Here is a 25,653-nt window from a genome sequence, read left to right on the forward strand (position 1 = left end):
CTGCTCTAACATCCTGTTCTAGTCTTTAGCATGGAAGAGATAATTGGTTTTTTCAACACCATCCGTCTCCACGGAGACCAGACATCTCACCAGTACTAATCTGCCTCTCCCCCTCCCCCTCCCACCCCAGCTCCTCCAGCCCTCTCCTCACCTCCCATCACCACAGCACGCCATCAACTGTAATGTACATTAGAGATGACAGATAAAATTTACAATGGATGATGGGCGCGCGTGTGTGTGTAACTGAGTGTCTGTGTGTGTGTGCGGTAAATGTGTTTATGTGCGTACGGGGACGTCTTCCCACTCCGTCATGCCAGATATGTGTCAGTGTGTCAAAGTGGAGCTGGTGGTTGAAATGCTGGTCTTTGCCTCCAAGCTGAAGCTGTACATGTGATTTGATCTGGATCGTTTCCGGCTATAGAAACTGATCCAAGGTTGGGGAGCCAATCAATTAATACGGGCCGTGATGAGCAGGTCAATTACTTTACTCAATACTGAAGAATGTGTCCTTTAATGGGATTTTTCTTTCAATGGTAACCTGGTTAGATACATGTGATCCATATAAAAGGCGGTCAGAGCAATAAACTACAAGATAGCATCACAGAACATAAGAGCTCCATTAAAAGAGGAGATTAAAAAAAAGCTCCTAGTACTGTTTTCAAGGACAAGCACTGAAAGAACTATTATTTTTTATTTTAATGGTATTGGCGGTCCAGGACTAAAAGGAGGTTGATATGAACTTCCTTATGAAAGCATTTATTTTTGGGGATTTATAATCTCAGAGACATTTTAGAGCTAAAGACTTTTAAATATTTAATATTTCTGCGGCTGTTATTGGGGAGTATTTCACTGACACTGATGGCTGCAGGACTCCTCTGAGATCCATGTACGGTGTGTCTCCACTAAGGTTTGTGCCACTCCAGTTAATAGTGGTTGACGTACTGTAGTTTCAGTCTGGACTGAAGTGGTGGACCAACATTTCGGGAGTCACGCTATGAGGAAGTTACCTGATGATGTTGAGTTGGATCATAAGAGTTGGAAAACACAGTGTGACTCTGGTGAGTCCTCTAACATTATTGTGCTTTATCAGCAGAGTGTGTTGTGGTCTTTAATATTCACTTAAAGGAGAATTCCGGTAATTTTTGACCCCTAAATCCTTATGACACACCACTGAACTCATATAGTGTACAGTATAAACAGTTTTTCCTTGTTGTGATGATTTATTTACAAAAATAAACGGTGGAGCAGTGCAGTGGTAATGTCCAAAATATCTCCAACTGTTTATTTTTGTAAAGAAATCATCACAACAAGGAAGAAGTGTTTGTTTCTGTGGCGGGAGAGCAGGCGCTCTGCGATCGGATAGTAATGTCTTTCTGTTTCAGGGTTCGGCTGTCTGAGGTGAGTGATTACATGCAAAAACACAAAGTTTATACTGTTCATACTGTACACTATCAGTTCAGTGGTGTGTCATAAAGATTCGAGTCATGTACCATAGATATTTGATTGTTTTTTGAGTGTTTGTTGTGGTTGAAAAAATTGCCCCCATACTTTTAGCGTTGTCGCTATCCCTAGCGCTGGGTAGCCATGGTGTAACTCCAGTTTGCCTGCAACAATTTTAGTCGGGACCATCAGGACAACGATTTAGGGGTCAAAAATGACCGGAATTCTCCTTTAACTATTGTTTTTGGCTTTTTATCTTGTGACTGTGATGATTTTTGCTGTTGATGTACGTTATTGTGATAGAAGTTCGCTGCCTTGTGCTGAGTGAGTGTACACTGTACATAGACCATGCGCTCACCAACGTTGTTAAATACCCTGAAAATGGTTCGTCAACTAGTGTTGCCAAGGTGTTTTTTTTTTTCTTTCAAAGACAGGTACTCTCTGAAAAATCAAACAAACGAAACACAAAGCAGCCATCTGCCCCATTGACAGAAAAGGTCCTGAGGCATGCTTCCCGCTGAGCACTGAGATGGCAGCCATGTTGCTCCTTGACCACTTAGACCTCCAGCCTGTGCAACAACAAACAGCCCCTGCAGTATGTTACTGGCTCCCATCCAAAGAGGTGACCCTGGCTCTCCAAGGATGCAACACACAGAGCTGCACCCCCTTTTCTTACAGCGCTGATAGAAACAAGAGTCGAGCAGACACACAGACACACTGCTGACAGTGTACTGTAGGCTTCTCCTGGTTTTCGCAGTAAACACAGAAAGCTTGACCTTCCTTAGAAAGAGTAGAGAGACCGAGTGGGGGAAAACACAGCTCATATGGTGTTCACAAAAACATTACTAGCTCTATTCATCCATCTGTAAAACACAAATGGCTCCAAAATGCTGCTCGGTGCTGTCTGTCTATCTGTCTGTCTGTCTGTCTGCTGGGGAGCGAGCTAAGCTAAGCAGCCCTAATCTCCATGAGGAAGCATAAACAGGCGTACGGTGTCGACAGTTGACTGGGCTCCACGCACTCTGATCCAAAAAAAAACCAGCCACTCAGCACACCACAGTCCTGTTGTGTAACTGTGAGGCCGGGGGTTTTGGGGGGATCACGCTGAACAGAACCTGCCCTCAGTGATTTAGGAGCTCTGATAGAGGCAATGAAACAAACGGAGACATTGTTCTGTCTGAAACTGTTTACAGAGAGGAGGAGGGAGGAGGAATCTGAGCTGATGTAGAAAAAAATGAAGGTATAGAAAAAAAAAACATGAGAAGGTGGGAAGAGGAAGACAAACTGCACAGGTGAGATATGAAGCGAAACGTGAGAAAGAGGCTCTGGGAGACAAGAGGATATAAGGTGTGAGGTGAAGTGATGTATTGGGGAGACAGCGCCGTGGTTAGAGGACGCCAGAGGTGAGAGGAAGATCCTCGGGGGCCGTTGCTCTGTTTATGTCCTCTTGTTGTTCACTCCTGAGGAATATTGAGCCTTCATGTCTATACTAAAGAAGACAAAGACAGCACAACCCCCCGTCACCCTTTTACCTGTGCAGCCTGTCCTCCAGTAGCTCAATGTACTTGGTCGTGTTCTCCTTCAGTCTGCTCTCTGTGTGGAGAGAAAAGCACAAAGAGAGCAACAGCCTGTTACTTGCACTTCATTTACTACTTTTATGAGCCATGATGGGGTATCCTAGCAACAAATCACAGCTCTAATACCATTAAAACTGACTTGTCATTTGCTATCTTGTACATGGGGCTTTGTTGGGAAAGGTAGTCATCGCAGTTGGCGACAGTAATTGTGGTGAGAAACGGCAAGAGTCCACTTCAGTACAAAAGTCCAGCTGGCTGTCTCTCTTAAGACAAACACACAATCGAAGAAAGATCATTCCCACTGCTCTAAGAAGGGATAAAACTGGAGACGGCCTGAGGATAAAAGGAGATTTTATCGTGGCATAGGTCCTTATATCCTGCCAGATTTTCTGCGGGGCATAAAGTTGGATGGATAGCTTATGTTGCTTCCTGTGCCCTTCTGCCAGCAGCGAGCTGTGCCCGAGGAGGCAGACACGGGCTGGCTGAGCGTTAGTCAGGATGGAGAGCAGGGCAATCTGAGCGCCGTTAATGAGCTCATGTATGAAACATGAGAATATGCCTCCCGCAGCAGCAGATCTGTGAACACAATAGGATGCACTTATATCAGATTGTGCCACGTACATATACAGTATGTGCTCAAAAGCCATAACATTCAATGCAACCCTCCCCCTCCTCCACAATCAAACACACACCCGTGCACACACACAGCTGGTCTTGATACATCTGCCCATCAAAACATCTGTGCAGCTCAACAACCAGACTCAGTTCTTTTTAATGCAGTGGCTCCTAAACGTGGGGGGCCGGTGCTATTGTACCAAATACAGTCGCACAGGAAGGAAGGACGAAGGGAAAGAAGGAAGGAAGGACAAAGGGAAAGATGGGAGGAAAGAAGGAAGGGAAAAGGAAGGAAAGATAGAAGGAGGGAGGGGACAGAATGGGTCAAAAAGGAAGAAAGAAGTAAGGACAAAAGGAAGGAAGAGAAAAGGAAAGAAAGATGGAGGGAGGGAACAGATTGGTTCAAGGAAGGAAGAAGAAGAAAGAAGGAAGGAAGGGATGGGAATAGGTTTGTGGAAAGAAGGAAGGGAAAGATGGAGGGAGGGAACAGATTCGTTCAAGGAAGGAATGAAGAAGGGAAGGAAAGAAATATGGAGGGATAGGGAACAGATCAGGTCCATTGGAGGAAGGAAGAAGAAGTAAGGACGAAGGGAAGGAAGGATTGTGGAAAGAAGGAAGGGAGAAAGGAAGGAAAGAAGGAAGGATGGAGGAAGGGAACAGATTGTGTCAATTTGACCCAGAAGGACAACAGGAGGGTTAAAAAGACAAAGAGGAATTAAAAACATCCTGGACCTCTGCTACATAATAGTTTTTATTTTATTAGAAACCATTACTTATATTTTCTCTCAAACTACTGAATGCTTTTCTATAAGCCTGTAAAACGAAAAGAACTTGTTGGCAGCTCAACACGAGGGGAAATAAATAAATAGATAAATGAATGAATAAAAGTAGTGGTACAGCCAGCAGCCTGTTAGCTCAGCGTAGCTTCAATAGTGGAAACAGGAGGAAACAGTCTGGCTCCGTCCAAAAACAGCAACAACAAAAAAAAAAGCTCAATAACTGCCAAGTTAGTTGTTGTATCATGTTTGTTTGTGGTTCAAACGCCCAACATGAGAGCAAACAAGTGTACCCCCCCCACCCCCCACCCCCCAGAAAAAAATCAAACTATTCCTTTAGTAGAGTACATACCTCTTTTGGAAAAGAAATTCATTTTAAGAAGACAAAAGGAAAGAATCGTTGGAAACTACTCCAGTGTAATGTCATTTAGCTTGTTCACACTGACTTGGGCTCACACAGAGAGAAAGTCGCCTAATTGGGTGTTCTCTGAATCACACTGAGGTTTGAAATATAATTTGTATTATTGTCTTGATGGTGTCTATTAGACAGCATCAGCTCCCGGATGAGACAGGCTGCGGGCTGGCACAGCGGGGGGTGAAGGAAAAATGGTTGTGACACACAGACACACATTCACACACACACACACACACACACACACACCCACACACACACACACACACACACACACACACACACACACACACACACACACACACACACACACACACACACACACACACACACACATAGACTTCTACACCCATATCCCCGTCCATAGTTTGGTGAAGAAATGAGACGGAGATAGCCAGGCTATTTATGGGAGTTGCATGTGTGTGCGACAGAGAGAGAGGGATCATGCCTGGGAGTCGTCCTCATTCAAAGTGGCCAAATCTGCTCAATCAGAGGGAAGAGGGAGGCCGCTGGAGTAGCTATCACATATCAGCTGAGCAGATCTGGTGTACGTGGACCAGACAGCTCACTTACCACCCCTCTAATTGCTATGTGAGATCCTATCCTGACAGAGTCTCCCTTGTCAACTTCCATTCATGCGGGCTCCGTTAAGCAGCGTGCAAGGAGATAGCCACTGAATAATACATGGGGGCATTAAGCCTGACTTTGGATGGCAGGGAGCATGTACAGATGCGAGATGACAAAGTAGGCTGCAGCTCGAACAAGAGCAAGAGCCAGATTTAGAAATAATATATTGTGAGGCATAGAAAGAGTAAATATAAAAGGCGGGCGAAGAAGACAGGAGATACAGACACGAGTGTATCAACTGTTAACTTCATATTTCTTCCTGTGCCGATGCTGTTATCCGCCGAGGAGAGTCGGTTTGCCATCCTGTCGCCATGCCAACCGGTGGCGAAACTTGTGAGCCTTGTCGGGCGTGACAGATGAAAATAATCTGTTCTTTACAGAATGGGACCAGACATCAAGCGACAGAGCCTCCTCCTGCGCTGAGTGGAACCGAGAGCACTGGGTGATATTACTACTTCCTGTAAGTCAGCGGGAGGCTGCTGTCATTGGCAGGCCATGCGAATAAAACTGGCACGAAAAAAAAAAAAGCCCAGAAAGAAGAGAGCCACTCTGTTCATCCCTCGTACATGGGGGACATATATTTTAGGGGTTGAAGGAACCTCACAGGGTCTGTATTGGAAAATTCATGAGCTCAGCCTCCCCCTCACGCCGGTGATCTCAGCAGGCGCTAAACATCACTGATTTTTCCCAAAGACCCCGGCCAAAATCGAAGAGACCACTCATTCATAATACAAAACAGAACTGAGACTCTATTATTGAAAGACGAGGAGACGAGGATGTTGCAAAGAAGCCGTTTGATTCATACAGGTCAAAATACTCATTCATTAGCCTAATGAAGAAATAATTACTTGAGCCGAATAGATGTAAAGCTGATAAAAAATGATGCATCTAATGATTATAATCAGCCATGTAGACCGACAAAGCAAATGGAGCAGACACACGGTATCTCACAGTGATGCACAATCTGCCATGATGAAGTTATGGGCTTTAATGAGCCAGCAGAAGTTAACGATCGCAAGGTGTTTGGATTTGTCGTGGCATTATAAGCATTTAAACAGCTCTCTAATTGAAAGTGAATAATGCAGTAATTTCTTCACTTGCGTTTGCAACAATGAAAGCACCCGACATCTGCGAGGCCTTCATGTTGTCGAACAAATTAGAGGCGGCTCTGTTGCTAACGCAGCACCGCCGATGTGCGTGTCATAAGAGCCGCGCGCATAATAAGGCAGAAGAGAAATTGTGTGTCTTTGTAATCGAGTTGAAGCCGCTGACTGTGATTAATGTGTTTAAGCTCAGCTCGGGCTGTTTGAGTGTGCAACAGCACTGCAGGTAACACAAACACAGTGTCAGCATATGCAGATGCTCACAGCGTATGAATGTATCTGGACCCAACTGCAGCCCAGCAGCATGGCTAATGGTGGGACAGGGACAGGCTGATATCTCAGACAGACACTCAATAACCCATGATGCTTTAAGGCCGCGGGATCGCTAAGCATAGCGGCGCGCAGGCTGCAGCTGGCACGGCCTAACATATTGCGGAGCTGCGCACCAACGCACAACAAAAGGAGTCATTTGACAAAAAATTGGCTGTGTGGACAAAATCTGTGCTTGGGTGCGGACGTGTAGCTATATTTCACTTTCGCTCTGACTGAAATGCTCAATGTGCTCTCTGTCTTTATGACTCAAGTCAAACTCAGTAAACAGATTTTGTTTAGAAGAGACTCCGAACTTGTTTTTGCTGCGGGCAACAAAATTATATTTTGTGTGAGAGGTTCAGGAAACTCTCCCAAAGTAAGTCATCATCTGATCCCACAAGAAGACAAATGGTAATTCATTCATCCGAGCTGAGACACTGGGACTGATTGACACTCTGACACTGTCTATCCCTTAGAACAAACAGCTGACAAACAAATAATGAGTTTTATTTTATTTGCAGCGAACCAGGAAGTGACATAACAAACAGCGCGAACCGCCGCCGCCACCGCCGCCTCCTCTGAACGCCACGGATCCAAAGAAGAGAAATTGATTGATGCGGCGGCGGTTGCGTCTGTAGTGGTACCTCAATCATCTCGTCTTTGTTACAGCAGCGACTCTCGTGGGTACGGACGCTATGATACTCCTGACAGATTCACAATGAAACAACATCCTCCTCTGAATCACAGGGAGGCAGAAAAAATAAATAAATACTGCCAAAAAACTTCAGAGACAAGAAGCGGGGAACATTCTCCGGGGTCCACTTAACCACTACACTGCTCTCAATCATTCAGAGACTCTTTAGGAGAGGAGCTGTCATACTCTCCATCATGCCATCAGCAGAAGCACCCTGAAAGAGGCAGAGTCATGAATAAATCATATAGCTACAGTACGTCCTCACCTTTACTATTGGCCCTCCATTAAGAGGAAAAATTGCGTTTGTTTAATGACACAGAGACAGTGCTTTGATGTGCAATTGTTGCGCAGGTGAGTTCGGTCTGGACTAGGGTGACTAGACGTCCTCCATTTTCAGGGACAGGCTCCAATTTGGGTGACCTGTCCCTGGATAAAGCTGTCCCTGAAAATGTCCCTGATTTTGATATTGTATCGGTTGGAGAAAATTGTATCGTATGGGTTGGTTTTTGTCCTGGTTGTTTATGTTTCAGCTCTGGTTTTGATTGTTACAGCTCTTATGTTAAATGCTGGAGACATTACAGTATATGACAAAATAATCTGAGTAGACTTTTCTTTAATTTATATAGTTTATATAAATATAGTAGCATTTGTTGATGCCTTTTAGTCTTGCTGATGGTTGCATAGTTTTATTTTTATTTTATGAAAAAAATATTTCTGCTGTAGAAAGTGGCACTTTGGAAATTTGGTTCTTGGTCTGAAAGGTTTAAGATCCTCTATTACATAGGTTGGGACTTGATTTTTAAAACATCTTCTTGGCTACACTTTTTCATTAATACACATTACCAAAATACACAAACATTTAATTCCCCCTGTAATTTATTTTATAATGATAACATTTAATGATTTTTGACCTCTGCACTGAAAAGGTCCCTGATTTTCATTTCAGAAATCTGGTCACCTGAGCCTGGACGGGCTGAGGCGACATCAATGTGCATGACCAAGAACTAAGAGCTGGTAGAGAAACAAAAAAAGAAACTCTAATTAAATGTGTTCCAGTGGAGCTGTGAGGAGCTGACAACTTACTGTCTTCATCACAGATGGCCACATTACTCCACTGCTGCAGCATATACCACCTGCATGCTAACAGTAGCATTAGAGGAACACTTGGGCAAATCAAGAGGAACACACAAGGACGCTACATTTTGAATGTCCTCGCTCCTGGGGGTCATTTGCTCATCTTGTTCGGCTCCTCAATTATTTATTTGTAAATTTAGTATTACTCCAGATCTCTCTTGGGGACAAAATTATACTCTCAGCAGGGAATCAGACCTCGAGCTATAATGGGTTTGGTATTCATCAGCACTCGAGCCAATGGCAATTAGGGGCTAAATGGCTCCCAGGCCAAAAAAAAAAAAAAAAAAAAACCCACACCAGGAAGTACACTGGGCGGAGATGCTCAACAAGCAGAAGCTGTGTAGTTTAACTGAACAGATTTCAACAAGGCATCAGCTGAACAATGTGTTGCTTTTCTACATACAGTTCATCCCGTGACAATGGACTCCTTCACGATGATTTTCTTGTCATGCGCTGACACCGGTATCATGTGCGGGAGGTGTCTCACAGACCAAAAGGATGGACCATCTTGACTTTGAAGTAGACAGTAATTTCTAATCCCCTCCAGCTAAAGAAATGCTAATGTGCTGTTTGTGGGCTATCAGTTTCCAGATAGCGTGTGCCAGCCCCTTATTACCAAAAAGGATGACAGTTTAATGAGCCCCTTGCTCGGTGTCAGCAACACATTGTGAAATTTGTGCCTGCTGCCATATTGTGAGCGCCCACTTGAGCGTTTGAGTGCGCCACACAACCAATCATTAACGCGCCGGCTCTGCCCACATCGGTGACGTGTTGCCCACCTGATTCTCCCAGTCCTTTGTTTAGCTGGAGCGCTTTACATGTCACTGGTTTCCCCACAGCCCTTCCGGAGCTGCACTATTCTGGATGTGCATTCAGGCTGCTTGATATGAACTTGAACGTGTCTTTGGTGGTTGACAGGGAAGAGATTAATGCTGTTCCTGGTTGTTTAGCAAGTCAGCAGTGTTGAGGAGAGTGCACTCCAGCAACAGAAATCAAGTATGTGCTCCACTTTCATGCACATAGGTGGAATGAAAAGGCAGGTGATTGGTTTTGGGAAGTGAGAAGAATTGGATTCTGCGACAGTAATGTAAAATTATGGAACTGGCATGCACGAAAATAACCCGGCTCATGCGTTACCTTACATCCCATATGAGCCTGGTGTGTAACTCACCCTGATTGCAACAATGAAAGTGTGCCCCCTAGTGACAGCAGAGGGGCTGTTCAGGACAGGGGACAAAGGCTCGACACCAACGGTGACGCTGCAGCCACAGGCCGTAATGATCTACATAACAGTGGAAGTTAGACGGCTGATTGCACGCTTCAGGGCTGCAGCAGCAGGAGCCCCATCCGGAGCGCTCAGTCCCTCGCAGCCCCGCTCCGGCCCCCGTCACTTCACCGTCCACCCACCCTCCTACCACCACCGTCCTCTCACCGTGTTCCCGTCTCACTGCCTCCGAGAGCGAAGTGACCTTTTTTAGAAATTGATGGACGAGAGAGAGTGGCACTGCAGGTGGTGCCGTCAAAATCCATTTACGTCTCTGCCAGCGCCGGGGGGACGAACCAATCTCACCCAATAACTGCCCTCAACCCAAAAAAAGCAAACCTCTCTTCCTTAAGCAGGATTCAGATCACCGCTAGTGTGTGAGTGTGTATATGTGTGTGTGTGAGCATCAATACCATCATGTCTGTACAGTGGCTTGGAGGTAATTGGCTACTTCACACAATCTAAAGATCATTTCCCCTGCAAACCCCCTCACCCCCCCTCTCCTCCTCCACCACCTCCTCTTATTAACAGCTGCCAATCCTGCTGCTAAATCATTTGATGATTCCAGTCCCCCACTGACAACAGCCCACTTCTCCTTCATTTGGGAGAAAAGTCATTGTCCAGTGATGTCAGCGCAGTGCGGAGCGACATCAAGAGAAGACGAACTGATACTTTTAAAGGGTGTTTTCAAAGAAAGAGGGAGAGAGAGAGGCGGCTTTTAGACATACAAGAAATGCTAATTCTTGTCTCAGTGGGGCAGCTGACAAAAACACATCATTGTTCTTTTCATATAATCTTTTCATAATCTTTTTTAATGAATTAACGTGGATGGTGAGTTACTTTCATTTCTACCCTGCAGTTTCTCCTCTAAGAAGAGAGCAGCTTGTGTGATGTGGGTGTGGGCCGTCCTCAGAGACTCACCGTGCTGGGCCTCCCTCTGCTCCAGCTCCTGCCTGAGCTGCTGCCGCTGCTCCTTCATCCTGGCCAGCTCCTGGCTGCTCCCCGAGCTGAGGCTGTGCAGCCTCTTGGCCAGAGCCTCCAGCCGGTCCCGCTCCAGGTACACCGCCTTCATCTCGGCCTTCAGCTCCTTGGCACTGCCGAAGTCATTACCTGCACACCGCCGCACCACAGGAGGACATCACGCTTATACGCTGCCTATTTACGAGCGCCTTGATCATAATTAAGCGAGGCTAATGGTGAGCGGTTCAAGTAAAAATGAGGTAAATTAAAAATGTGAATGCCCAGGCAGGGGTGTACTGTATCGGGGGGTGTGGTTACCTGAGATGGCAGCCAGTTTGGCTTCATGCAGCGCCAAAAGCTGCGTTTCGGTCTCGCTGACTTTCCTCCTCAGGCTGCTGCCCAGCCTCTGACTCATGACCACCTGGGGAAACGAAAGAGAAAGAAGAGAGGAGAGGAGGGGGGGGGGGAGGTGGTAACTAACAAAACCTTTGCAGACACATGGATCCCACAGGATGCGCAGCTCATTTCCAATTCCGTTTTCATTTTCTTTCTGACACTCATTCTTACAAGGCCTTACAAATTCATTTCCGCCCCGCAACCGCTTTGAATACACAGCAGAGTATCAGCGACGGTGTGTTACCTTGTCGGTAACCTTTAGGATGAAAGAGTGTGCGTCTCTTTCACGTGGACAGGCGGGGGAAATGTGAAATCTCCATAAAAGATGCCATTAGAATGTCAGAGAGGAAAGAGGTCCTGAATGTCACGGGCCTGATGGGGATGCAGCACCTCAGATCTGAAATATTCACCGAGGAGTCGATGGCTTTAGATACAGCCTGTCTGGGCCCCATCTGCCCCTCACTCTGCCCTTTACACCTCTGTTCTTTCCCAACGCATTCGCTTTGACACACAATCCAGATACAATCCCCCATGATCCCCGTCGTTCTTTTGAGGAACTATTTTCACTGCTCAAAGGGACGGCGGAGCAGGATTTTCTGACGCATTTTCTTGTTGAATCTGACACAGTTTTCTGCAGCACTTTGAAAAAGGCTGACAAATAGGTTGGTATTTCTGTGGCATAGCATCTCCGGGGAGTTTTGCTTTCCCAGAGAAATATAGGAGACACTTCTTTCAAACAGGCTTGCATAATTTTATTTCACACGCTACACAAACCGGGGAGCCGCTCTGAAGCGCTTCTCAAACTGTAGAAATTCTGACATTGGTGATTTAATTTCGACACATCTGGCTATTTGTCAATTTCGAAAAAAGTCAATCTAGAGAGTGAAAGTCATTTTCACGGCGGCAATCATTTCGTCACAGCCGCTGTGCCATTTTTCCACATGGTGGATATCTCATTTAGGAACAAACCTTTTCATTTCAGCTTAACAATGGGCAAAGTTGTGATTGTGGTCAAAGTGTCTCTTTGTGGAAAACCAATATATTCCTCTGAGGTGCAGTCGTAGCATCAACCAGCCATGATGATGAGTTTCTAAAGGACACAGCCACAGTGAAAAGCCCCCCCACCCCCCCCACTGTGTCCTCCACTTCTGACAGCTCTCTGCTGCTCCTGACTATTTCCAGATCCAGATCTACAGTATCTACAGGGATCAGTGAGAGGGAAAAGCAAACCCCTGAGAAAACCCCTCGACACAGCACACAAACTGAGGCGCGCAAAGCTTCGGACACACAGGAACTCACCACAGACATGCACGGAAAAGCCGCTTATTTCTCATAAAAATGAGAAAAACACATTTTTTACAGAGTTGTATTGTTTAACCGAGAATGTTTCCTGCTGTTTCTGACTCTTAGCCTACCACTGCCTTGTCAAACATGCTCATGAATACAGACATCAACATTTAGTATGCATATTTAGTTGGCACACAACACGTACTGTCTATTTCGACTGCACTCTTGGCTGCTGAGGGGAGGCTGAGCTGCCATTGAAAAAAAAAAAAAAAACTAATCCAGTCAGAGGAACAGTGGCTTACTTTAGCGGTGGCTTCCTTGATGGAGAGATTCAGTGTCTGCTCTTGCTCCTGGAGCCTGCAAAGAGAAAATAAAAATGTTGCAGTGCAGCGCGAAAAAGTAATTTCTTGTGATTTCTTCTTCACTCGAGGGATTTTTGCATCTACTCATCTGGCTGGTGCACACAGAAGTCTGTCGGCTGTCAAGACAATTACCAAGTCTGTTATGACTTTTATAAAGTGATGTGTTAAATGTCGTGTCCAGAGGATGAGAGCAAAAAAGGAGATGTTACGTTATTTACTGGTATGTTGTTTACATCGTTGCATCTGCAGTTGGAGGAATTTCAAGGAAAAGCCTGTAGACTGTAGACTCAGATTTAATTCTGTTTGATGTAACAGTGTTTAGACTGATTTTGATTGAATAATCTTGTGATCCAGGCCTTATTCTGTGTGCAGAAGTACAGAATTGGAGCTGCAATAAATGCATGATTCTATTGTTTGTTTATTTAATTGATTTATCAGGTGGTCATTTTGAACAAATGTCTTTTTAAAACTACTTTTGTGGCATTTTTGTTTAAAGCAGAAGTAAGCGGAATTTTTGTGTTAATATAAGTCTTAAATAGTTATATCTTCCAACGGCAATCACTTACATAGAGTGTTTGGTCTGAAACACGGGTCTGTCAGTCACTCTGCTCTGCTGTAAGCCGAGGAGAAAACTTTCCTTGTATCCTACAACCTTTATCCAATGAGAAGAGAGAACGGCATAAAGGGGGTGGTCCTCTCTGTGTGTGCAACCAAGGGATGCACCTGAATGTGGTGACGTAGGGACGAGGGCGGGGACTGCTAACTCCATTGGCTGACAAGAAGTTAGCCAAAACGACCGGATCGCTTACTTCTGCTTTAAACTTACAATAATTCTATTGAGGTGAGTGGAGCTGCAGGGTCAGATGATCATGATGTGCACTCTGATCACCATCAACAACAGCACAAGGTAATTTAATCCATTGTTATTACAAAAATATTGATTACATCTGCAAAAAAAAAAAAACAGACAAAAACACCTGCAATAACTGATGTGTTTGTCCCCTGGGCGAAGCAGAAACAACCTGTGAACGCAGCAGTTTGTATGTCAAAACAGCAGAGACAGAGCACTGTTAGTAATTTGGAGAGTCTAAGTCCACCGTGTTCACCATCTAGTCCTTAACTGTGTCAGCTAACAGTGGGTTTTCAGAGCTGCCTGCTGAGAACTGCGCTCTGAGCTGTGAGAGTGGATCCGAACTGTGAGGCTGAAGCACATGAAGAGCGAGAGCAGCTGCAGACGTGGGTGACGGGTTCATCACCGCTGGTTCATTCTCTGTCGGAGCAGCTGACAAACGATCGACTTGTTAAATTGTTACGGCTCTGATAAGAACTAAAGCATCTCTGGTGACAAAACCCCAAATTTATGGGCTCAAATACCAGAATAAAGCTTCACTGTAAAGACGCTCCATTCAGCGGGTCCAGTTTATAGAGACAAGCGACAGCGACAGGTGCTGAGCGCTGAGAGCTTCATCCTCCTCCTGCTGCTCTAGTTTACACACCTTCTACATCTCCTAGGCAGCAATCCTGCCCATTATTTCTACTTTCTAAATATAAAATGTCATATAAGAGCATGAAAAACGACTCTTTCCAACCTTTTAAAATCATTTCGCAATTATTCAAGCTCACTAAAGGCAGCCAAGCTGATAATAAGATTGGGAGATGATTTTGTTCCTTAGTCACAGCTTAAATCTGTCTTCTCACTTTGACCTATAATGTTTTTATTTGAGTAGAGCCTTTATTATTCCTGCAATAATAATGAAAGCCTCTAAAGAAGCCTCCGTGATAATGATGATGATAAAAGATTGATGAATGTGTTTTAATCGGCCGGCTCATTAGATTTAACTGTCTGGATGAAGACAGCAGCAGATGTGAAGGGTAAATGTTGTATTACAGTAGTAATGTTAGTGCTGTATGCAAACATGCAAACAGGACAAACCATTAAGGTCACATTATTTATCGACAGAAATATGAATCAATTACTAGACCGTGGGGGGAAAAAAGCAAGAAATCCATTATGCACAACACAGTCACCTTGAGAAGCACCCCGGTCCTATCATATCCTAACAATCAGTTTGCCCTTTACATGTTATTCAAACTGATGTTCAGGGTGAGTCAGAGTGAGATGTTGTCTCTGAACACCAGTGTTACAACATCCTTCTCTTTTTTTCAGGAGGTGCTGCTCCTGTGGATGGTGTCGATTTCTTTAATCCAGTAACCGGTGAAAAATACACTTTGATACGAGAGAGGAAAGTCCTGCGTTATTTGGGAAGGGGAGCCGCAACACACAATCACCGTGATGACCCCGAAGCGCCTGCACCCGGAGATGTGCAGCTGAATATCCAATCTGGGGGCCACAATTTTCAATCAGCGGCGAGAAGAAATGCGTTCCAGTCGGGGTGAGAAATGTCAGATATCAAATTATGCCAGTGATGGTGGGTCACGCCACCGAGAAGGCGATAAGTACAATTTACATGTCTTTCTAACGAGTGGCAAGACAGAGAGGCTTTCCACAGTGCTCCCTCGCAAGCTATTAACTTCAGAGGATATGATGCAAAGTAATCATTTGCATCTGAGAAAAACCATTAAAATTCAAAGCAGGTTCAAGCAGGTGTGAGGGAAGAGGATTGAGGGCACGAGGGATGCGAGGAACAGAGAGAAAGTAGTTGTGGCTGCTCGATACATCCGCTCTGAATCATGAGATAAACAAGTTGGCCTTCATAAAGTCTTAGAAATGAGTGCTGGGAGGCTCTAAACACACCTACGGTAAAAGCTTTCCACCTGCACTGGAACAACAACTAGATGTAAAGACAATGCATATGCGTCCTCTAGTAGTGAACACACTGTACATCCAGTGAGAGGATGTTAAGCGTCTGCTATGCAGTTATTTGGAGATATTGTTGGTTGAGGCATGGCTCCTGGCACAAAACAAGACAGTGCAGCTGTGAGATTTATTCAGAATGCCACTTTGTTTGTCACAGGATTAATGAAGCCGGGAGAAAAAGATTAAGTGAAACACATCTGCACTGACACATCCTCCTCGAAACCAGCTAATTTAATGATAAGAAAAGACGTGACATGATACAGGCAGAAACACTCTTGAACTGATGACTGCTGCCGTGTCACTCACTCCTTGCTGGCGGCTCTCTAGCAGCTCCACCTGGTGACCAGTGGTACTGCAGGCACTCTCACACCTGTTCACTGCATGATATGACACTTTACTGTCAAAATACCCCTATTATTCTGTGTTCCACCTGTTCGATATTGTTTATAATATGTATATAAAAGTAATAATACGTAATATATATACAGCTTCTGCAACTTTCTGGCTCAAACAATCAAAAGTTGACTCCACTACTTGTTAAAAACCATCACCATAACCGTGTAAAAAGCAGATATATATAGTTGGGATATATTTCTTCAGAGAGCTCTCTACTGTGCAGTTTGATGGGTTCTTTTCCATTTCCCACATACTGTACATTTACATATTTTCTCCACTACTAGGAAACCACATCCACAGATCTATAATGAATGCTTCTGTTTCCACTATGGCTGTCATGATGTAGGCCTACTAGTACTGACAATACAGCTGTTATTTTATGAATGAAATTTTTATATTTTGCTCAAAATACACATACAAAGAGGAGGGCAGATGTTGGGCTTTGTAGATCTTTTGTTTATCACTCTATCTGGTTGTAATTGTTTATTTTTGTACAGTTATTGTTACAGATTCTCTCCAGGTATAACTTCCTGTCGATGTTGCGATAATGTGATTGTGAATCCTTTTGGCTACACTAATTATGAAAATCTGATATCATAACAGCTTTGGTTTCCTAGTTGGGATTTGACTCTAAGTGCACTGGTCGGATGAAAATGGCATGAGTGCATTTCCCTGAAGAGACAGGTCTGAGCCAGGTAGCAGCCGGTTTGATCCACTAATTACCTGGAGCTTTTAAAGAAGCCTGAAAAACCAGACTCGTCTGAATGTGAGAATACGTCATGCGGTCATTCTGATGGACATTTTTATCACACTTTGAATTTCTGTTTGAACTTTTATATCTTAATGCGCAGGCAGTAGCTATCTATGCAGGCTGGTAATCAAGTACTCAGTGTGCATGTATGTGAAGCTGACCTGAGCATGGAGGCCGGCGGAGCGACGGAGATCTGTATGCGGTTTTCCGAAGTGATGAGGTCTTGCAGGGTTCTGCTGATGTCGCGGAGCTGGGCCACGTTGCAGCTCCTCACCACCGAACCCTCCAGCTCCTCTGCCTCCACCCGCTGCTCCTCCTGCTGGATCTGCTGCTCCAGGCATCGACTGCGCTCCTTCAGCTCCGCCAGCTTCTGCTGCAGCTCGGCTATCTCCTCCTGCACAGGTTTCAATACTCTGACTTAAGATCGTGGAGGTAGTTTCAGGTTTTACTCATCAGTTTAACTTTTTCTTCTTCTCTGTGTGCGACGGACACATTGTTCTTACAGCTGTGACTGGGAGAAATGTGTTTATGAAGCTCATTGGGATCCTCCATATCAATTGAATGGAATGTGAATAATGTAATTACCTAATACTGTACATTTAGCACTACATTCAGGTACTTAAATAAATTGGCATTCATCAGTATTATTAGGTTGTGCATATTATGGGGTTAGGTACTTCACCATTGCATTGTAATTTTAAATGTGATGTCTATGACAACTCTAGCTATTTTAGAAATGTCATTCATTTTTCATGTGTGAGGAAGGAAAACACAGTGATGAAGGCAGAGTACATGCAACATAGCACACACACACACACACAAATGTGACACGAAGTGCCAAAAATGAGCATTATGAGCATTTATGGCACAAAATGTGTAAAGTTTACCTCCACTATGCGTTTCTCTCGGATCAGTCTATCTCTGCGGTGCAGTGGACCCTGCAGTGAGTCAGACCTGTCCCCTGCATCAGGCTCTGCTCCCTCCCTGGCAACAGGGAACAAAAATACACAGTCACTGGTGCTGTTATTTTTAATCATCGCTTTTTCAAAGCTGTATTTGTCAAACCCTTCATCCACAGCTCTGGGTGTTTTTGTATTTAATGCACTGTTGTAACCTGAGGTTATTTGAACCACTCCATTGCTGCTTTGCTCTCTCTCTGTGTTTAACAGAGCCGACCCTTCATCTGTGGGGAATGCTTTCCTGTTTTGGGCCGTTGTAAAATCTGAGACTCAGAGATACAGGTATGTGCAGATAACACAGTGACAAAGCTGCTGTGTGAGCTTTTGGTTACATTTGTTCAGGATGCCCTCAGGACGGACCCCACCTGACTCCCTTCCTGTTACAGGAGCTATTTTTGACATCACTCTGTCTCTGCTCTGTCCTACAACGTTATCATGACGGAAAGACTGAGGCACTTCAGAATAATTTATATTGCATCATAAGATAACTTTAATATAGAGCTGCAGCAATTTCTCAATTAATTCATTAATCAGCTAACAAAAAAATATTTACAACAATTTTGATAATCAATTAATGGTAAGACTGTTTTTCTCCTTAATATTGAGAGTGACTCGAACATGTATTATGATAATTATTCTGTAAAGTAGCTTATAAATTTCTATTTTAAAACATGCAAATGTATTTGTTGAGGCTGCAAGGTAACTAAAAACTGAAGTTTTCCTGATGGTCTCCTCATGTACCATAGATATTTGATTGTTTTTTGAGTGTTTGTTGTGGTTGAAAAAATTACCCCCATAGTTTAGCGTTGTCGCTATCCCTAGCACCGTCTAGCCATGGTGTAACTCTGGTTTGCCTTCATCAATTTTAGTCGCGTTTTTTGCTCCCCCCCAACACTGGGTGACCATCAGGACAACGATTTAGGGGTCAAAAATGACCGGAATTCTCCTTTAAGTAAGTTGTAAGTACCTAAACTTAACATTTGTCATTACTTTCCAACCAAGTTAAATATTCTGAACAGTAATTTCCCATATGTTAATATGAACCAACATTATACCTCAATATTAAAACAGTAAACTCTGATCCAACTGTTTTTTCCAGACATTCCTCTTCTGGGTGTGACCAGTGTGTCTACACAATAATGCATCATGGAACTGTTACTGTAATACTGACCTGCGCTGAGTGCAGTCTGCCCTCTGGAGGGCGCTGTGCACCACCTGCGTCAGTCGCTCCAGGAACATGGCTACGCTGGGCTGTCTGGAGGGTAAACCCAGCTGCAGAGCTCCTCGCTCCCTGCACAGCTCCTCCAACTTTTTCCCAAAACGCTCAGCTGAATACACACACACACACATGCACACAACCTGATTAATATGCAGCATCATATGCAAAAAAAGTTCTGTTACTAGCAGCCGGGATCAAGTCAGAAGAATGAAATCCCCCTTCATACTACTGTGATGTGACTGTGCAGATATTTATCATCATTTTCTATTTAAATACCACATGAACCCTGAGCAAGAGGCTTTTAAAGAGAGCAAGCTGAAGAAAACAACACTTCCCTCATTCATAACACTGACATCATCAGGCTCCTTCATTTCCTGACCCTGTAAACATACATTTAAGATTTGGAATCGACCCGCTCTGTTGGCTTCTCAGTAGAAGCTGAAAAACGATAAGCATCTGAGGGTCAGACATCCAGTGCGATGTCAGCAAGAAAATCTAATGAACTGTCTTATTTCTTGTTGACAACCTTTCTTGGAAAGCTGCTGGTAAGCTTTTTGGCGATCCTGCTGACAGCAAATCAGAAAATGAAGTTAACAGGGATGGAAAGGAACCTCCCTGGCACAGTTTAAAATGCCAGACAGTGGTTTGTGGTAAACAATATTAAAAAGCAAACAGAAAGATCTGACAAGAAATAGTGACCCAAATAATCGCTGTGCCGGAATAGTTCAAGGTTTGCACGACCCTGACGACAGATGGTGGTTTTTATTTCTGTCACAAGGGCAAAGAAATGGGTCAGACAACAGTTTTCTTCTGAAAATAAACTTTCCTCAGTCCAGCAAGAAAAAACGATTCAGGTCAAGCAAGAACTTAGATAAATACAGGTTCTCCTGGACGTGGATGAAATAGGAGTTTCACTTAGTCTTGAAGAGTCGCTGGATGAATTCTTTTCCATTCAGCCTTCAAAGTTAAAACATCAAATGCTAAGTGTGATTGTTGAAACATGAATCGCACATCGTGAGAAGCCGAAGGTTGTTCTCATGAATAAATGTGGAATTTGATTCAGCTTTTCTTACTCTCCATGCAACATTCATTGGTTTTTTAAGTTTGACTAAATTTAGAAGTTGTGAGGACAGACGGTGGAAAATGCACAGACTCGGTTGCACTTACTGAAACACTCAACTGATGTTCGTCATTTGTAAGTCACTTTGGATAAAAGCTTCTGCCAAATGACTAAATGAAATGTAAAATTAATAGTGACACAACTGTCAAATTATGCAAATGATTCATGGTTTGAGGGCTAGTCTAGTAATATACACCACACACACACACACACACACACACACACACACAAGATAAAGATGCATAATTAATACTGTTTTGTTGATTTTCTCAATGGGTCTGTCTGGGTTTCATGTTGTATGTGTGTCACAGACAGTAAACAACAAACTATTTATTCCGCACGGCCTCCTGCCCTCACATGCTGTATCACCCATTACAGTCTGAGCCCAAACTAATTCAGTTAGCAAGAAATCCAATAAAGGAAACTGGGTGAGTCGCCCCATCTTCACTCATTAAACACAAATGTCAAATCGTGACTGAACCGCGGTGAAAGCTCGACGTTAACTAGATTCTCACAGGTGTTGCCCTATATGAAGCTGCTACAGCTTTTTTTTCCCACTTTACACTGTCCTCTGTAAATGTTACATTAAGGACATGTAACATTAAGGATTATAGGCCTACTTGGTTAGGAGTGAACTAATTTATTCAACAGAAAGTCAAAAGAAAGGCATGGAAAACACTAAGAAATTGAAGTTGCTCTGGTTCAAAGTAAGTGCTCCTCACTACAGTATCTCATGATGTGAATCTGAAATGACCTACTTATTAAACCAGTGGCTCAGCTGAGAGCCTAAGCTCACCTGCGTCATAGTCGTCATCCAAAATTGCCTTCTGCTGGAGTCTCTGCAGCTTCAACATCATGGACTCGATCTGAGAGGAAGAGACAGAAGAGGCAGCACATTACCTAACAGTCCAGAGGTCAGTGCTTCACGAACAGTCGCCACAGGCCAAAAAACCAAACAAGCAAAAAAAAAAGTGTGGGTTCAATGACTGCCATATCAAAGTGACACCAGGTCAGCAAGGTGAGGCCAAATTTGGGTATGAACTTTAAAACCTCATCATCAAAGTTACTCAACATGCTTCTTACACAATTTAAGATGAATTCACCTGTTTTAGTTGTGTATAAAAACTTGCATACACTATCAGAGATCACTTTTTTTTACGTAATAGGCCTAGTCTGCTTTATCAAATTATTTAGCTCATTTAGCTTGCAATAACTAAAAAAAGGAGAAAACATCATTTTTTTCTTACTGTGTATTCAAAAGAATCTAATTAATAATTACTAGGTCGCTATTTAGATCCATGTACCATCTGTGTATGGCTTTATTTATTGTAGTTTTTCTCCTAGAAATTTGAAATCTAGAAATGTATTTGTTTTCAACTCTTGCAGCATTGCAGTAAACACAGACATATTTTCCACATACCTGGTTCACAAAATGAAATTATACAGTAAATCAGGCCTCTGTTAAAAAGTGTAACCAGTTATATTATTTTTGGGAGCACTGCTTCAGTCTTTTGTTCTCATGAAATACTGGGTGGTTTCACTTCATCTGGTTTTAGCTCAGGAGATAGATGAGAAGACTGATACCACAGATGTCCACTACAGTGGTGTTAGTCTTCTCTCAAAAGTTCATAGAGAGGACAAGAAGAGTCAGTGCACTAAAAGAGCGTATTCACCGATAAAACAGAGACAAAGGAGGATTCTTAGGAGTATATCAGAGTAATATATAACCAGCTCATGGGTCAAATGGTCATTCAAGAGGATCAACTGAATGGTCACAAAGACTTTATGTCTGGCATTGGTATAAATTCTATGGAAAAACAAAAGGGCTCTCAAACATGTAGCCTATACAAAGAGACAAGTGTCCCCTCTCACCTCTCTGTCCCCGTTTAGATTAAAATAGAAACAAGTATGTATCAGATAATATAAAATGAACTGTTCAACTACTCCCTAATAGATGAAATGTAAATTTCGCTCACTTCCTTGATCCATGTCATGTATAAAATCAGAGGTTTGGAATATAAAATGTAAAGTTTAATGAAATACTCACTGAACAGACTGCCATTATCCTGTATCCATGGTAAAGGACATTTAACATTCATGGTGTCTTATTATTACTAAAATCAGGGGACTGCTGTATAGTAGGCTATATTCTTTTCCTATTAGTGTAGAAATTAATTTGTGTTTTCACTCTTGTTTTTAATGGGCAGTGGTGGAAAGTGGCTGTGTGATTTTTGTCAGGAACTAGTAACAAGATAATAGAAACTCACTTTCATATCCTTTTGAAACAGAAGGAGAAGGTAGAAGACAGGTAGGCGACTAACCCTGAGATGTGGGATCAATCTAGTGCTTTTAGAGTTTGTACCATTCTGCATATTGTTGTTTTTGCGACATGCTAAAAAAAAAAAACCTTTTATACATGAATTTATACATGACGTTAATGTATAAACTATAAATACAACTATACAAATATAGTTTATACATGAAGTCTTCTTCTATGCTACAGTTTGCATCAACCTGCAAAACAACACCCACCTACACACGGCCGAGCTCTGAGAGAACCTGTTGCCCAGTAACTAGCCAAGTCGTCTCCAGGGAAACCACCTCTGTGGTGAGGAAGTTCCTGGTTTTCAACAATAACCTCTGTTGACTCATTCATTACACAGTTACTTTGTTAAAACAGTTTTTTTTTCCACTTTTCATCTTGGTGACTGGCCGACATTGGAGTTACATATGAGAGTTAGTTAGTCAGCAGGATGGTGCCATGGTGGATGTTGTCACTTTTTGACAGGCTAGCTATTTCCCTTGTTCCCAGAATTTATGTCAACAGAAATTCTGTGACTGTGTTTCTTAATTGTGTCATAGTAGGCCTATTTCTTTTAGGAGGTCATTTTCATGTGTTTGTGTCAGTCTTGATTCTGAACCTGAGTCTTGAAATTGACCATACATTTTATCATCAATAAATGTGGAGACAGCATGCACATCCCAAAAACTGACTGCTAGGTGCTGGACAAAAAATAAAATCTACACACCAGAAGTGCATTAAAATGCACCTATAGGAGCCCCATAGATGTCTAGATCAGGTGTCTGATGAAGGGCGGGTCACCCTAAACATCACACACATTAAAATGCACCCATAGGAGCACTTCTGGTGAGCGGACTTTATTTTTTATCTTTCATACATTTTCTCGTCACATCAGGAGTCAGTGTCAAACCCACCTTGGTGTGTGTGCGGTTGTTTTGGAGGCAGTCCTGCAGCACCGCCTCGTACTTCTTCACCAGGTTGTCCCAGCCCTGTTCGGAGGCCGGTGTGGCACTCTCATAGCCGGAGGTAACGGAGGATGCTGAGGCCGTATCTGAGTCCACAGACAGGGAGGAGGAGATGATCTCTATGTCCAGAGACCTGGAGTCGCAGTCAGGAAGGTCGGACGTAACCTCGTTGCCGCTGAACAGACACTCACGCCAAAACTTCCCTCCCAACGACAGGTCTTCTTTCTCCGTGTGGCTGCCTGGAGCGGGGGAGGACACTGATTGGCCGAGACCTAAATGCTTTGAGACATCAGTGGGTAAGTGTGCTGGTTTTGTTCGAGGGGAGCTGGGTGTTTTAGTGGACTGAGTATGTGGTTCTGGTCCCTGGGCCGTCGCTGTGGCAGTGGTTGTGTCCGTCCTCTGGCTGGAGTTGAGCGACTGCTGGATGAAACTGAAGCTGGAGTTGAAGGAGTCCTGTGGTGAGGACCGTAGTGCTGGGTTTGGGTTTAACCTGAGTTGACTCTGTGGCAGTGAGGACAGAGCCTGAAGGCCGGATGTACCGTTCATAGTGCTGCAGTCCACGTGGGGAAGAGGACGGGAGACAGAGCAGACGGCGCTCTTCCCCTTCCAGAAGCTACGTGGAAGTTTGTCAAACTGCAGCTGATTTATTGAGGACACTTTGACAGCAGGTGTTGCACTCATCCTCTGAGCGCCGGGTGCCTCCATGATGTCAGTGTGACGTCCAGATTTTCCGTTCCTCACACAAGTGGTCCTCCCTTCCTCCTCCTCCTCCTCCTCCTCCTCCTCCTGTCCATAAGTATTGCTCTGTAGTCTGGACTGCTCTCCTCTCATGTACCCCGGTCGTCGGTGGAGCCTCTTACGGCCGGAGCTGCCAGCTGTCCCTGATGCTCTGCCACCTGTCAATGCAGAGATTAACCATTAAGCTGAGCAGCACACGGTCATGAGGAAGATAAAGAATGAGCTCATAGAACTGGCAGGACTACCTGTGTAATCATGGGCGACATGAGGAACGCGTTAAACACCATAAACATGAAAACAATCATCAATACTCTCAGTGTATTGTAGCCAAATGTAATGATTTCCACACAGTCCCACCACTCTGCCCTTCAGGCTTGAATCACATTGTTAACTGAATGAAAAAAAGATACTTGGGCAGCTGTGTGACATTTCCCAGGGTTCAGCTCCAGCTGTTGGGAAATACCAAAGCCGCACAGTCATTTAGAGTGAAGACACGCCTCTCGGTGGAGGAGTGGACTGAGTGAACACTACTTTCACAAGTCACAATTGAATTTGTTCATAATTGAAAACACAGCCATAACACAGTTGCTAGGGTGGGGGAGGTTACAGCGAATGATGATTAATGAAACTAAACAATGATATTGTGAGATTAGTTTTGGCAAGATTTATAACACAATAACAATAAGTGGTACTAATGCTCCTGAATGTGAGGAGCTTCTGTCCAATCGGCTGAAAGATACTAAAATGCTTAATTGACCTGAGAGGAACTGCAGTCAGGTGATGATTCTCCATGTGACTACTAGTGACTTCTTTCCTTTTACAGAGACAAAGTCATTTGATTCACGTTTTTATCCATTAGCTAGATCACTCGTCCTTATAGGGTCACATGGGGGCTGGAGCCAATCCCAGTTTACAGTGGGCGAGGGCGTGGTACACCCTGGACAAGTCACCAGCCTATCACACGGAGACAGAAGCTGCGTTTCGCACTCACATCCACAACAATGGACACTTTAGAGTCGCTCATTAACCTAATGTGCATGTAGCAGGAAGTCACAGTATTCAGAGGGAGCCCATGGAAAGGCCCCTGACCCTCTTGCTGTGAGGCAACAGTGCAAACCACTGCACCACCTTCTCACTGGATTCACTGTTAACATAGGTATTGATTAGTGAGTAGTGTGGGCCGGAGAGTCCTTATCTTTTGTGTCTAGTAACTCTGGCAGTTTGTAAAATGTTGAACTTGCCTTTGTTAAAAGTATTGTTAATGGACATGAACTGTTTTATATGAGGACAGAGAAGCATGTTTTTTCTTGTTCTCTCCAAAAAGGCGGCCACAAGAGAGAAAGAACCACAGACTGAGGCCGGCAACTGCAACGAGAAGTGATAAAACTTCAGTGTGAACAGTTTTAGGTCTGGGAGTGCAGCAGAA

The 25,653-nt window shown here is 43.8% G+C and overlaps 1 protein-coding gene across 1 annotated transcript in view; it reads right to left on the reverse strand.

The window, feature by feature from the left end:
• disc1 (DISC1 scaffold protein) overlaps positions 1–25,653 on the reverse strand; it is a gene marked incomplete at its 3' end in the record, with an annotated part of 45,412 nt that overhangs the window by 16,430 nt on the left and 3,329 nt on the right. The window contains exons 2-10 of the mRNA XM_083987954.1: positions 23,439–24,385; positions 21,019–21,088; positions 19,055–19,211; positions 17,812–17,908; positions 17,086–17,318; positions 12,900–12,954; positions 11,233–11,335; positions 10,876–11,064; positions 2,973–3,033 (exon numbers count right to left, since the gene is read on the reverse strand). Of these exons, the coding sequence (XP_083844080.1) occupies positions 2,973–3,033; positions 10,876–11,064; positions 11,233–11,335; positions 12,900–12,954; positions 17,086–17,318; positions 17,812–17,908; positions 19,055–19,211; positions 21,019–21,088; positions 23,439–24,385 (1,912 nt within the window). The remainder of the gene's footprint in view (positions 1–2,972; positions 3,034–10,875; positions 11,065–11,232; positions 11,336–12,899; positions 12,955–17,085; positions 17,319–17,811; positions 17,909–19,054; positions 19,212–21,018; positions 21,089–23,438; positions 24,386–25,653) is intronic.

Source organism: Trachurus trachurus, assembly GCF_905171665.1.
Source record: "Trachurus trachurus genome assembly, chromosome: 15".
Classification (NCBI taxonomy): Eukaryota; Metazoa; Chordata; class Actinopteri; order Carangiformes; family Carangidae; genus Trachurus; species Trachurus trachurus.